The sequence below is a fragment of the Daucus carota genome, chromosome 9 (genome assembly GCF_001625215.2).
Source record: "Daucus carota subsp. sativus chromosome 9, DH1 v3.0, whole genome shotgun sequence".
NCBI lineage: Eukaryota > Viridiplantae > Streptophyta > Magnoliopsida > Apiales > Apiaceae > Daucus > Daucus carota.
The window spans coordinates 5,634,622-5,649,759 of record NC_030389.2 but is presented as its reverse complement, the minus strand read 5'-3'; the positions used below and the strand labels follow the sequence as shown (position 1 = coordinate 5,649,759).

The following is a 15,138-nucleotide window of genomic DNA, read 5'->3' as shown; positions in this document are numbered from 1 at the left end:
CACATATGACAAACACAATATAACTATGCCTACACACATATAAATAGGTTATTGATCAAATAAAAACCTACTCTTAAATACAAACTAAAAATCTCTTATTTTATACTGCTTACTAACTCCATCTTCATCTTTTAACAACCCCACTTTCATCTCTTCACTTCCCGAAACACACTACACACCATCGCTGCCACCGACAACTTGCCATCATCACTATCCATCCATCTCTTGGTTTCACCATCATCGTCCCCAGCTCCGCCCTTCCTCTCCTTCGCCATCACATCATCATCCTTTTCCCGCCATCACCATCTCCAACCTTTCTCTGCCATCATCATCTCCGTCTTTTCCTACCCCTTCCCCAATCTTTTTTCGACGATCTCTCTCTCTCTCTCAATCTGACTAGAGCTTTGTCGTTGATTTTAATATTGGTACATCTAGATATAGCTGTTGATATAGTTATAGAAATCGATGATTTATGTTGTACAAATTAGTGATATTCGCTTTATAAATTAGTGATTTTTACTTTACAGATTAGTGATATTCGCTTTATGAATTAGTTCTATTGGTGAACTCAAGGGTAGAAACTCACATTTGTTGTGTTTAAAAACGGAAATCATCTGTAAACGAGAGTATCAGACTTCAAAGAGATAAATTTTGCTCAAAACACTAATAACATGCTGTAATAGCACCTTGAAATCGAAGAAGATGAAGAATTGAGATAAAGTAGATTTGTGTTAATATGTAAGAGTTTTGTATGTATAGTTCGGGTATAATTCAGGTTTTATGTTATAGTAGTGGGCACCAATTTTAATAGTAATGGGCTAGGCTGATAAATGTGTGGGTTGGACTGTAGTTTTTAGTTTGTAGATTAAGATGGTTTGTAGTAGAATAAGACTATATATATACATATGCATATATATATATATATAGGGGTGGGTTCTGGTACAAACTTACAAACTTTATGCGTTCAACACATATATAATTTGTGTTCAACATTTTTTTAATATATTTTGTTGAACATCGATTAAAATTGTGTTGGAGAAGTAAAATAAACTAATATTTCAATGTAAGAACTAAGTTAAACGTATTATATAATAATATTTATGTTTCTAGACCCTACCCAAACCCTAGAGGTATAGTTTAAGCATCTTTATAGATATATTCAACACAATGATAATTAGTGTTCTACACCCGATGTTGAACCCCAGTTACAAATGTGTTGAATGCACGATTTATTTATGCGTTATTTTTTAAAAAGTATGATGTTCTTTCCAAAAAATTTCAACATGGATACATTCTATAACTAAAGATTAACACGATGGGGAAATAAAATAAATTCAAAAAAAAAGTTTGTAAGTTTGTAACTTAAAAAAGTTTTTATTTGATCCAATCTCTATATATATACATGCATATATATACATATAATTATATATATATATACATACATATACATATACAAACACACACACACACACACACACACACATATATATATATATATATCAAACTTAAATGAATTTGAATCTGATTCTGAAATAAGTAACTCCACCAATTATGAAATCTCTAACTCAAATCAAAATTCAATTCGTACTGCGTTGATACCCAGCAATCCTTCTCATATTTTATAACCAATACATACTTTTTATAAAAATTGTCTAAACATACAATTATTATCCATATACGTTTGGGATCACCCAAGCACAAACTACCATTGTAATGGCATGATACCTAGCAAACCTCCTCTTCAACCTAATACAATTCCGTAACCAAATCATCATTCACCACCAAGACATGGACACCCATCCGCCAATGCCTCCCCTCGAACAAGAAACTCTGTTTCTCGTTCTTCCGAACATAGAGTGTCTCTAAATTTCACTTAGTGACCTCCAAAACACCTTCTTATCATAACAGTATATACATCTATAAAATCACGTGCATCAACCACGCGATCCTTTCTATCTGATGAGTCACTCGATCCTTGTTTTCATAATCCTCTGACTTTTAGAAAAACATCATTGGTATCATCCAAATAATTCACCTGGTTGATCCAACTATTAGAACAATTGCGATGATCCCTTCCATCTTCTTTTATCTCAACTCTATCATGATTGATCCACGGTGCAAGCCAACCGTCATTATCGTACGCAACTTTGTCTCTTCCCACTTTCATACGTAGCTTCTTGCTCGAAACCTCATCCTGCTCTGCATTCTTAATTGAATACCGAAATTTTCTTCAACGTCATCAATCACGATTCTGATCTTTGCTCTTGATTCACTTGTATAAATAAAAAACGATATTCACCTTTTATGCAAAGCAAAAAAAAAAATTACGTGGAAAATCTACATCCCAACTTGTATCATTAATCAAAACTGTTATCACTAATATAATCAACCAAACTTGGATATTTAAGCATAACAATACTCAGGTATCCGTTCTGAAGAGCACACATGACAAACACAATATGACTCTGTGTTTATAGTCATCTCAAACTTAGTTAAATCGCAATCTAATTATGAAATACCTCACTCCAATTAGAATCTAATTTTGAAATCTCTAACTCAAATGAGAATCCAATTCATACATGGTTAATACCTAACGATCCTTTGCATATTTTATGACCAAGACATAAATTTTATAATAATTGTATAAATATATAATTATTATTCATATATGTTTTGGATCACGCACAAGCTATCATAAACCCCAATTATTCATTTTTAAAAATTAAGAGATATATTTGAGTATAATTAATGAAACTCTTTTTTTCTTAAGACTGCGATAATTGGCTGATGCGTGACATAAAATTAAGTCAGCCATCGTCACTCATGCATATTATAGATCACCTTATAAGTAGAACAATTGTTAGGCACCCTTTAATTATATAGTAAAAGTTTGCAAGACCTCCAGTCAAGTGATGAGAAAGCGGTCTTTCTTTACAATTCGATAATTTGAGTGCCCACAAAAAGTCTTGATTGCAAATTTTATCCACGTTGAGTTTTCGTGACAAGGTGTGCATCATAACTTCTCAATGGATCGTATGTACTCACTTTCTAGTTTTTTCTACTTTTTGTGTGTTATCGAGTGCTGATGATTTGTTAGGAGAATTTCAAAGATCAAACTCAGAATCAAATTGGATCTTTCTTTCCTTTTCAGATTCTATTAATTAGCTAGCTCGAGATTTTTTTAAGAAATCTGACGCATGATCAAATCTGTTTGCGAGACCACTAGTCAAGCAATCAAATCACTCGATATTTAAGTGACCACAAAAAGTCCTGATTACAAAGTTATCAACGTTAAGATTTTGTGATGAGGCGTGCATCATTTCTTCAAATGGGTCGTCTAAGTACTACTGTACAGGGATGAAAAGTGTTAGATCAATCACTTTCTAGTTATTTCCCTTTTTGTGCGTTATGGAGTGATGATGAGTTGGCAGAATTTTAAAGATCAAACTTTGAATCAAATTGGATCTTTCTTTCTAATTCCAGATTGTGTTAGCTTGCCTTTGCTGAGATTTTATTAGGTGTACATACATATTTCTAAAATGATCGGAACATATCCATGCTATGGATAACATATATCAAGCACCGTTTGAGCGCGCTTAAAATAAATGATTCTTGATTAGAGTAAAGAAGTGAAGTAGATCCAAGTTAAGTGGGTGTTTGGGAACACCCGCTTCTCACTTTTTTTCTCAATAAAAGTTGACTTTAGCTTATTTGTGTGTGTTTGGATACAGAAGTTAAAAGCACTTTTCAGCTTCTTTGGAGCCGGAAATTGAAAATTAGAAATGCTAGTTTTTTTTAGAGAATTGCATTTTTATGAAGTTTTTAAAATTTTAATATGTAAGAAATTTTATTTATTAATAATGTTTCTTGTATTTTTGCAATTTGAATTTTTTCAATTTATAAATTTAAATTACCAAACACTTGATTGATTTATAATTGAAGTTATCCAAACATTTTTAGTTACTTATAAGTTAAGTTTACTTATCACTTATAATCATCTTCTTTACTTTAAAAAAGAAGTCACTTCTTTTAATTTAAGTCAAACGGCCTCTAAAATTTATAAGTGTTTAAAAACTTACAAACTGTATGAATAAGTGCTTTTAAGTTATAAATCCAGAAGTCAGACATTAAAGCTCGACCAAACACGCTCCATCTTTTCTCTTAGTTTTTTTCCAAATGGTGGGGTAGATTTATTAGGTACTCGATCTCTATCCCGTACATGCTGACACGCACACACACTCCTAGCCAGTACTAGTTTGTGTTGGTTGTTGATTATCTAGGAGCCATGCAATTAGAAGAGAGTGTGTTCTCGAAAGTAACTTCCAATAGCTCCTCACCAAGACACCAACCCACTTATAACCGCCCCAAGAGGATGAAAACGCAGCAGCCATTCCCATTGATTCATGCATGTATATGAGAAGAAGAGTCTGAATATAATAAATCCACTAGGCACTTGCGAAAGCAATGATCACCTTGAAAAAGTTCATATCCATCATTTGCAAATTTGCTCCATGACTAGATTTAGAGGTTGATCCGCTCATTATGTGACCAAGACCCTACCATATTCAGATCTATATGATGGCATGCGCTATCTATCCCAAATCACACACTTATCAAGCCTAATATCATGATGATTTTTATATGTCAACTTGAAGCTATAATACTCCCTCTGTTCCATTTTAGTTGTCACATTTGGTTTTGTGCCGGTCAAATTGATCAAGATTTGATTGAAATTTATTAATATTTTATTGATTGAAAAAATAAAGAAAATATGTCACCGAAAATAACTTTTAATCTACTTTAAAATGTAATTTTCAGTTTTTTAAAATAATGAAAGAGTGACTTATAATCTTTGGTCAAAAGTTAGTCAATTTGACCAACAAAAATAGAAATGTGACAATTAAGATGGGACGGAGAGAGTAACTGGCCAACGTTTTGTTTGAAGTAATTACAAGATTCCCATATAATCAGAAACGATTTACATAGATTGTTACGACTAATTGCAATATTCTTATCTTCAAAATTTTGTTGTGAGTTGATTAAATAGATTGATTTAAGGTTTACTAGATGAGTAAATTTAATTTTTTGTCAAAAAAGAATGTAAATTTAATTTAAGAATAACATATATGTGGATGTCGTAGCTTCCACACGTCACCACACAGACTTATTTGAAAGAGCAATTATTTTAGGAAGCCCTTCTCAATTAATCGCTTCTAACAATTTTCTTTTACAGAGGGCATGAATGTGATCAACTTTCTATACGGTCCCAATTTTTCAAATTAGGGAACAAATCTTGGAAAATTCAATTCAAGGGTGTTGTAAAATCCATGAATATTCGCAAAAAAAGAAATCAATTCTTGCTGTTTATTTCGGGTTACATCGTCCTCAGCATCACAGGTATATATATATACACAAATGTGCCTGTTATTATGTTATGTGTGTATAAATCCATGCATTGTTCATCCGAATCCCGTATAATTATTATAAGAATTTCGTAAATTTTTGTTGCTCTTTTGGGTTCCCACGTTTCCAAAAAAAATGCAAATATATTAATTTTTCTTTGTGATATAAGGTTGCAACCTGCTTAGATCTTTCGCTACGTACATGTGTGAAATGAAGTATTGCCTAGAGGCTGTTGATTTATTGTCTATTTCTTTGTTATTGAGTAATTAAGTATCTTCCTCTTGTAAAGATTACAAGAGTGTGATTGTCCTTCGGCGCCCCTGAGTTTGGTGGATAGTGTCTGCAAATCAATTAGGCAATTAGGTAATAACAATAAAAATCTATCTCACAACTGTTGAAAACAAAACACAATAAAACATGATACTTTGATATCATATGTACTTAATTGGAGCTCTGCTTTTAAGTTTCTTTATTTTGTTTTCTTCTCCTGACTAAATGTTTGCATAAAAGAAATGGGCTAGGGCCACAATTTATCCTGGGCTAATCGACTTTCAAAAATATGGACTGAATAATAGAAAATTTTGAAAAAAACCTTTTTTTATCCTAGCTGCAACCCACCACAGCCTTTGTTGTGGCTCCGCCCATGGCCGTAAGTTGAGGGTGTTCGTCATTAAGAACTATGTGTATCATGTCTCTTTTGATCTCTAGTGTGCTATTCTCATCGACTTGAAAGCTTTTAGTTTTTTGGAATAATGAAAATAATTATGAATTTCCTGTGTTTCAGATTAATTTAAATATTAACCTGATCCATTATAGAACCAACTGAAACAATTTAAATCCAACTACGAAGGCAATACATATAAATCAAACATCCAAAGTTGTAGATTACACCATATATAGATGCAAGTAATAATTCGGCTGGACCATTAATAAGGGTGGGATGGAGAACTCTGAAGTCATTGAGCAAAGAGTTAGCTGAATTGCAATGGAGGTGATCAAGAGTATTAAAGTTGTGATCTTCTGTTGGTGGTTTATAAGTGATGATCAATATGATTGGTGCTCGTAGGCTTATTTAAGGTGTCAGAAAGGGTGTGAGCTTACATTTTTTCATTGTTCTGACTGAAAGGCGATATTCATACCAGTTTTAAGTTCTGATATGATTGTACAACTTATTAACTGGACTGTTTAGTCATATACTATTTCCTTCGAATGACAATATGGAGATTACTAGAAAACAGAACAGATTAATTTCTGCCAAAATGTCGATTTCTTAGTCCATATCATGTCAGCACTTAATTTCACCTTTCCTTCTATGATTTATTGTTTTATGTTGCTTGATACTGTGTTCTCTATGAGGAAAGGTTCTCACATTGTGTTTGTTGAAGCTAGAAGATGTCGGGAAATGGTTGGTGAAACAGCCAGATCCAAGACCGGCCACTTTACTCTGCTTGATTGTTTTGATTTGACCACGGGATCCGTTGCATGCACTGTGAAGGAGACTGTGAAGCTCTACTCTAATAGCATCAAAGGCACTCATGCGGAGCTCATCAGGCAGAAGTCAGTGAAGAACGCCTTAGCTGATGCAGCATCACAAGGATTATCTGAAAAAGAGGCAGAAAAGCATGCAAAGAAAGAAGGAACCAAAGCTGCAAAGCAAGCAGATCGGAAAGCTGACCGAGTTTTAGGGCCAATCACCTCGAGTCAATGGGATTTTTTCGAAGTAATGTACTATGGAGGAACAATAACTGAGGGGATCCTCAGGGCAGGGGGGACCTTGGTTGGTACTTACACTTTCGGCTTCCTTGCCAAGCAAAAGCTTGGAAATTTTGGTTATTTGTTAGGAAGTCAAGTGGGCAGTTGGATTGGTGGAAGGATTGGATTATTGGTATATGATGTAGTGAATGGGGTGCACTATCTCCTCAACTTTGCATAAATTGGAGAAACTAAAAACATTTCACATGAGTACGATCAGATAGCCCAAGTAGTGGGTTTATCTTCTGTTGTCCCGGGACACCGGGGTCGACTACATGTCTTCGGTTACCCATAGTGAGGTACTATATCATCGATTCGTTTTGAACAAAAGGGCAGTAAGAGGTCTGGTGTTTTCACCTTGTTGAATGCAGTGTTCCTGTTAAGTTTTTAAAGATAGTGTTTTAATGTTTATCTGAGCGTCATAGTATTCGAACTAATGTCGAGGATAACTAATTGAACTGATTTGAGATCGTATGATAAAATGATCGACTTTCTTAATTTTCTTCAATCAAATGCAGATGTTTGTTCAGAAAAATATTCTGCTGCACTTGAAATATTATGATTCTATGCAGGATTTACAATAAAAACTTGGTAAGATTTATCATCTTATTTGGGCCTAAAGATTTCTTTCTCATTGAAACATAACTGTACAACATTTGTCCATAGCATGGCCCAACTTGAAGGTCCATTTCATTACTTTAATTTCTCCATAGCATGGCCCAACTTGAAGTAAGTCATTCTTTTAAGACTTTAGCTAGTGTGCCATAAAACCATGAGAACATATTTGACTTTGTATTGTTTGGATAATTTAATTTATTTGTTCGGGTATTTTTATATTGTGGGTGATTTATAAGTTATGAAAAATATAATAATAAAAATCAATTTGATATACTATTTATTTGAGTGATAGAATTGACTTTTATTAAAACATTATATATAAATAATATAAGTCGTTCAAAAAAAGTACATCTAACCCATTTGTGAAAGTCGATTTTCTCCTTATTTTTGATTTTAAGACAGCTTGTTGCAGATAATTCTCGGTTTAACGAAGATGTTTAAAACCTACAACTTTGAGTCCCGCCAAACAGGCTTTAAGTAATTTATATTTACTTTTGTCGACTTATGTTCCACTCTAAGTGCTGCATATGATACGAGAAATCAGCGACACAACATGTATGGGACCCGGAAAAATTTGTGTGATGAGGATTTGGAAGAGGGGCTAGAACTCCAGCCGCAAAAGTCTAATCAAATATTTTGGAATAGCAGTGGAGATTGAAGGGAGGTTTTCCAAGATTGCAAATAAAAGATGAGGTCAAATGTATGCAATTGCAACACCATGCTTATCCAGAAATGGTGAGGCCAATATTATGTGTATCACTACTGATGGCGTACATATAGAAGCAAATTGTTAGATTCTTTCTTGTTTCTGTTTCACACAGATACTTGCTCCTTTCTTTCAACAGTTTCCGAGATTTTCTTCAATGATTCTAGGGTTGTTTTGTGAGTTTCTGCCGGTCAGAAAACAATATTCTCTGAATTCATAATGGTCTGTTAGGGAACTCGGATATCATTTGAAATTCTTGATTTGATTACATGACATGTTTAGATATAAAAGAAAAAGATTTGGATTTTATTTGAAATCCCGAACATACAATGCTAGTCTAAACTTGTGATTTTGAAAGAGTAAACTTCACAGTTGTGGCCAAAATTTACATCGATTTTCAAAATGTTGGCTAGAGTTCCAAATTCTCAAAAAGATGGCCAAACTTTGGCTTAGCTTTTTAAAAGTGTGGTTCTCGTTAAATGTCACTAACGGGAGCCTAACGGCCGGAGCCACATTTTTTAAAAGCGGACCAAAGTTTGGCCACTTTTGTTCATTTTTACCCTTTTGTTCATTCCAAATTCTCACAAAAAGTGGCTAAATTTTGGTCCGCTTTTCAAAAATGTGGCTCCCGTTAATACATTTAACGGGAGCCACACTTTAAAAAATCAGAGCCAAAGTTTGGCCATCTTTTTGAGAATTTGAAACTCTGACCAACTTTTTAAAAATCGGTATAATTAAACTTTGGCCACAACTTTAAAATTTACTCGATTTTGAAATAACAACTTAAATTATGTCATTTGAAATTCAATATTTAAAATGAAATACATGTTCTCGAAGACAATCTTAAGTTAAGACAAACGCCCTGACAATTCACAATGCTCTAGTCTATTTGTTAGCACATCATCTTTCATTTGCACTAAAATAAGAATACTCAGCAGACCAATGATATTGCAAAGCTTCTATGAGCAAAGTGGATCGAGTGCTTCCATCAAATGATAGTATTCGAATAAAATGGATTCAATCAAGCTATCTTATCGTTGCCAGGGTTGGCTCTACTGTACACCATAACCAACAACGTGGTTCATTGAAATCCATGAATATTTTAAAAACAATTTAACATATTCCAAGTACATATATATATTAACAATTTAGGAAAATTGTTCAAAGCCAAGTGCAAATGCCTTAAAAAATACAAAGTGCACGTTACTTCTAATTAATCATACCTACAAAACAGTATTTCTTAGGGGGTGTTTGGTTCATGGTTAATGAGCCCGGTTGACGGGAATCGGGACCTCAATCCCATGCATAGGTGTTTGGATTAGTAATTTGGTACTATGGAATGAGAACCCCAATCCTCTTAGGTGGTTAAATCATACCCCTCCCACCCCTTGGGTTTCCCTATCATTCCCATTCCCGTTAACCCCCATTCCCATACCCTCCGTTCCCATTTCCGATTCCCAATCCCAACCTTAATCCAAACAGCCCCTTAGTCTCTACTTAATAGGTGTTACGATAATCTTTTAGAGATTCCAGAGACAAGCTGAGAATGATAAAATGATGATGGCTAAATCATGATTCTTTTGCATTATACATTATACATAAAATTAGCCAAACAATCTTCCTTAATCTCTACTATAATGTGTGTTCCAATAATGTTACAGGAGTAATTAAAGAATCTACAGACAAGCTAAAAACAATGAAATGATATGGCATTCAATTTGTCTAACTACTTGATTTAAAGAGAACAATTATTTCGACATCGAGTCCTCGCATCACTCCAACAAGCCAACTATTAGCAGTAGGCTGAGAGTCTTGGATCGAAATATTTAAGTGTTTATATATATACAAAAGTAGGTTTATGATAACATGTGCACAGATTGTTTTTGACCCCTCAAAATGTCCTTGGATGTCAACATCTCCTTGAATTTGTACTCTTCGTAGTGGGACTAAAAGTTTTCTGAATTATTACTATCATAAGCAAAAGCAATGTCTCAGTTGCATATTCAACTTTGAGCCTTCAAAGTACTTGCTCTTGGTAATTCACTACAACTTTACGACGGATTCGCTGAATGCTTAAACTTACGACGGATATGTGATCTCCGTCGTATAAATTTACTACGGCAACATCTCCCGTCATAAATTCACATATATAATTTTTTTTTATTAAAAAGTAATCGAGAATATTCCATTGACACAAACGGCGCCGTTTTAGTACTGAAATTTACGACGGAAATTTCCGTCGCAAGAATAGAACCAAAAAATGAACATGTGGGTCCACAATTAATATACAACGGGCATTCCCGTCGTAAAATGACCAGCTTACGACGGACATTACGTCGTAAGTTTAACAATGAATTTGCTGAGATTGTGGGCCCCACCCGATTAACTTACAATGCTTGTTAATACTTGCGACGCTAGAATAAACTTACGATGCTAGTGGAAAATTGTGAAGGCTTTTCGAACTTACTACTTGAGCAAAAACGACGGATAATCGTAAATTGTGAACTTACGACGGATATTAGGCTTAATTTCCGTCGTAAATAGCCTAATTTGTTGTAGTGTTTATAGGTGAACCATATGTTGAATAATGTTTGTTGTAGCATAATAAGATCATGCTCGGGACTTTTTGTGACATCTTAAGGTTTTAGATAAGTTAGTTATTTAAGATACTAACAGAATTCGGTTTAAGTGGAGTTTCTGTCCCTCTTTTTTGATCTCGTTCCAGAAATAGAAGACTCAAAAAATAGTAATTTTTGGGGTTTTATATTTGACAAAAATATACAAAAAAAGAATGTGAACAGAGTGAGAGCTCGGAACAATTGTGCCCTTGGACTTCTGTAATGCACAGTCAATGTAAACAAAAATAATGGGAATCAATCCAAAGGGCATGTAGAACAGTACTAAAAGGATTCAAGTGTTTGATGATTTGTTGTGCACCATCGAAGTTGAAGACAAAAGGGGATCTTAAAGGTGGAATGAATACAAGATGAAGATATAAAGAACTACCACTAATGCACTATATATGAAATCTAGCTAGGGAAAGTAGCTGGCTAACTATTCCAATATTCTAATAATGAACTTTCATTACATAGAATGTCAACACTATCAATTAAACACAATTTCAAAAGCGGCCATTCAATCAATGTAATAGACACCCTTTTCAGCATTATCAAGCAATAAAAAACTACCCAAATCTTAGGGAAAAAATAGAAAAACACAGAGAAATTGAAAAATTGCTTCTCGAAACCTAGAACGTGACAAAAATAACGACGCATCTGTGTAACACAAACATATGTAAAATCTTGATGGGCATTAGGCCTGATATAATAAGATTTTATTAGGAATACTAATAAATTGATACACTATAAGAAAAGCGGCTTCTTTATCATAAATTGACATGAAATTGCGTAGAACTGGCAATTTGTGTGGCGTGTATTCGGTACACAAACAAGAACATGAAATGAATTCGTGTACCTGAAATCTAATCATGAACAGGACACGAAGGAAAATGAAATAAAACGACACGACGCGAAGTACACGAAATTTTTGTGTGCTTAAAGATACACGACACGAATTGAACACAAAAAGTACACGAAATGAAATATACATGAAAAGTACACAGCACTAAATGTACACGAAACTGAAAATTGGAATATTAAATTACATTTTAATATTTTAAAAATTGATATTAGAGGAAATTTATATATTATTTGATATTATATCTATTTTATTTATAAAAACTACTATTACAATTAAATTATAGTATATGATAAATCATGCTATTACTATTTATTGTTAATTATACATTATTATAATTAATTAATTATATCGTATACTTCGTGTCGTGTACTCAATGGGCCGGTAACCCCAGAACCGACATGAAATTAAGTCGTGTACTTTCGTGTTCATGTACTTTCGTGTCGACGTGTCCTAAAAACGTAAACATAAACACGCAATTTTTCTGTCATTTTCGTGTCGTGCACGAAATTGCCGGGTGGTCTACCGGAAAATGTCATAGGCAAGAAACTACAATGTGGGTCAGTTCTTGTGTATATTACCAAATCCCCAGTACTATCAACTAAAGAAATAATTTTTGATTATGCATTAATTTTTTCCGTAATTCCAGTTGAATACACGGCCTTAGCTAGAACCCTTTCAAATTGTTAAATTACTGCATGCAAAATTGTTTTAGGTAGCACGAAGGGTCCATTCTACTTATATATATAGTAGCCGAACAGGTTCGTGTCAAGCCTCCCTCCTGAGCAAATAAATTACCTAGCTCCGAACCTGAGCCTAACTCCGAACCTAACATCTTCTCATATATATATAAAAAAATGATGTTATTCATGAGGCTCGAACTCGGGATCTCTCCAATACAAATACATCACTCAAACCACTTGAGCTACACAAACAATTAGTTTATTACTCAAAAGCATTAATCACATACTTTAAAACTTTTGTATTTATATTCGTCTCAATATCTTATTTATTTGAGATGAGTTATTATTTCAGTTAAGTCTCATATATTATTTACATGATAGATTAATATCTATAAATTAATTATTTACATAAATAAATTTAAAATTAAAAAAATATGAATAATCGGGTTCGTGCCATGATTCGGATTTCAAAAAATAGATATAATTCGTATTCGAATTCAAATCTAACTTAATAGTTTAAACGAGCACCGATACAATATTATAGAAATTTTAAGTCATGAATGTGAGAAATAAGTACAAAAACTGAGGTTTAAGCGAGCATCTTTGAAAGTAAAAATTGATGGGCTTTCAACATGGGCTATGTCATATTAATTTCTTTTATTATAAAAGACAATTTGCAAAGAGTTTACAATATTTTGGAGAACACGAAATAAGGTGACTGAAAGAATATTCCTATGTAGAATATTTTTTTATTTTAAACTTATGAATTCAGAATTTGATGTGTAACTAAATCTTTTTTTAAAAAAATTATAGATATAAGGATAGTGACAATACATCAAATTTGGTGTCGGAAAATATATCTAAATGATATAATTTTGATGATATATGTATTTGAAATACTATAACTTGTGATATGAAGGTGAATTTAAGGAAATTTTATATTGTTAATCAAAAGTCAACCACATAATAATAAAACGCGTTTACGAGAACTACTAAAAAAATTTGAGTTATAAATTTTACTTTGTTAAATAAAATAACACAGAGAAATAAGTTATATATATTAAAGTCTTAAAACTATAATTTTTAATATGCCATCATCCAATATATAACATACCAGTTAAATAAAATGATTCAAACTACAGTTAAATTAATCATTTACAAATTAAACTAATAAAATATAATTAATTCTGAACCGGATAATCTGATGCGATACGGTGAAACTAATATCTGGTTAAACGGGACTAGAACAAGAATAGTTTTTTCATGATTCAAAATATCGAATATATAACTTGATCTTTAACAATTGAACATGATATGCCACATTGATCACTCCTAATAAATACGAGTATCAATATATTAAAAATGTGAGTTTGCACAAAGCTAAAAAAGTAACTACACGACTAATTGAACTAAATATTTTATGGTTTTATGAACTTCATGATGCCTAACTCATATCTACTCTCTTTTTGCTATTTGAAATTCCATAAAATCATTTGTTTGAGATCTGTTTTATAACGATTACATGAAAAATCATTAAAAGTCTTAATAGACAAGCTCAAAAAACTAATTATAGAAAATTAAAATTTTATAACGAGATAATGTTATAACATACTGTATCAAAGTAATATTCATCAAATATTTTTAAATTAACAATAAAAATATAATACATTGAAGTACTATATACTAATTGATATGAAAAATAAAAGGATAAGACACATCAAAGGTGTCAGAAATTTGTGGGGTGCAATTATATGGTTAGTAGTTCAATTGATACTTTTATAATAAAATAAGGTACGTGTCTTTTTACGTACAACACATGTTTCAATTTTTATTTATACAAAATGTGTGCAACATATGCTAAAAAGAATGTGTTGATGATCTGCTCCATCATGTATCACTTTAATAATTATGCAAACGTACGCTCAAAAAAGAAGAAATAAATGTAGGGCAACGCGGACCACACATCTTCATTTAATCATGATTTAGGATATCGTAATTCACATATCAAAAACAGGTTTTTATCAAAATCATGGTATATTAGTTGAAATAATTTAATAATTTCAACAATAAATTACAGATTCTTTTAATGAGGTATAATATATTTAAAATTTAAAATTTCAGTATTAATTTCGAATATAATTTTGAACATTGATAATATGATGATGGTCTCTATATCCTAACGAATTTGAATATAGAAATATCAGTTCAAATGTAGTTTTTGATCTATAATTTTTTTTAAAAATATACTCCTTTCGTCCTATTTTAGGTGACCTTATTTGACTTTCACGGAGATTAAGAAAAAAGTAGTAAAAAAGAGGAAATTTAGTTGGAAAGTGGGTAAAATGGTGGAATATATCAAAATTTAATAATAGATTTGAGATAGTGATGGTAAGTAGTGAGTGTAATAGTGTTTATTTAATATAAAAGAGTATAAAATAGAGAAGTAGTGTGTGTAATAGTGATAAGTAGTGTTTAAAAATAGTAAGTATAGTAAGTTCA

At 32.4% G+C, this 15,138-nt stretch overlaps 1 protein-coding gene across 1 annotated transcript; it reads left to right on the top strand.

The window, feature by feature from the left end:
* Positions 1–5,228: 5,228 nt before the first annotated feature.
* Positions 5,229–7,574, top strand: LOC108201138 (uncharacterized). The gene is made up of 2 exons (XM_017369440.2): positions 5,229–5,397; positions 6,789–7,574. Exons 1-2 carry the CDS (start codon positions 5,328–5,330, stop codon positions 7,334–7,336), a joined length of 618 nt encoding a protein of 205 aa, XP_017224929.2. The 5' UTR covers positions 5,229–5,327; the 3' UTR covers positions 7,337–7,574.
* Positions 7,575–15,138: the final 7,564 nt, after the last annotated feature.

Coding starts and splice junctions, on each gene's coding strand:
- LOC108201138 (XM_017369440.2), top strand. CDS start 5,328: ATGAATATTCGCAAAAAAAGAAATCAATTCTTGCTGTTTATTTCGGGT. Junction 5,398..6,788: donor CATCGTCCTCAGCATCACAG/GTATATATATAT, acceptor TGTTTGTTGAAG/CTAGAAGATGTCGGGAAATG.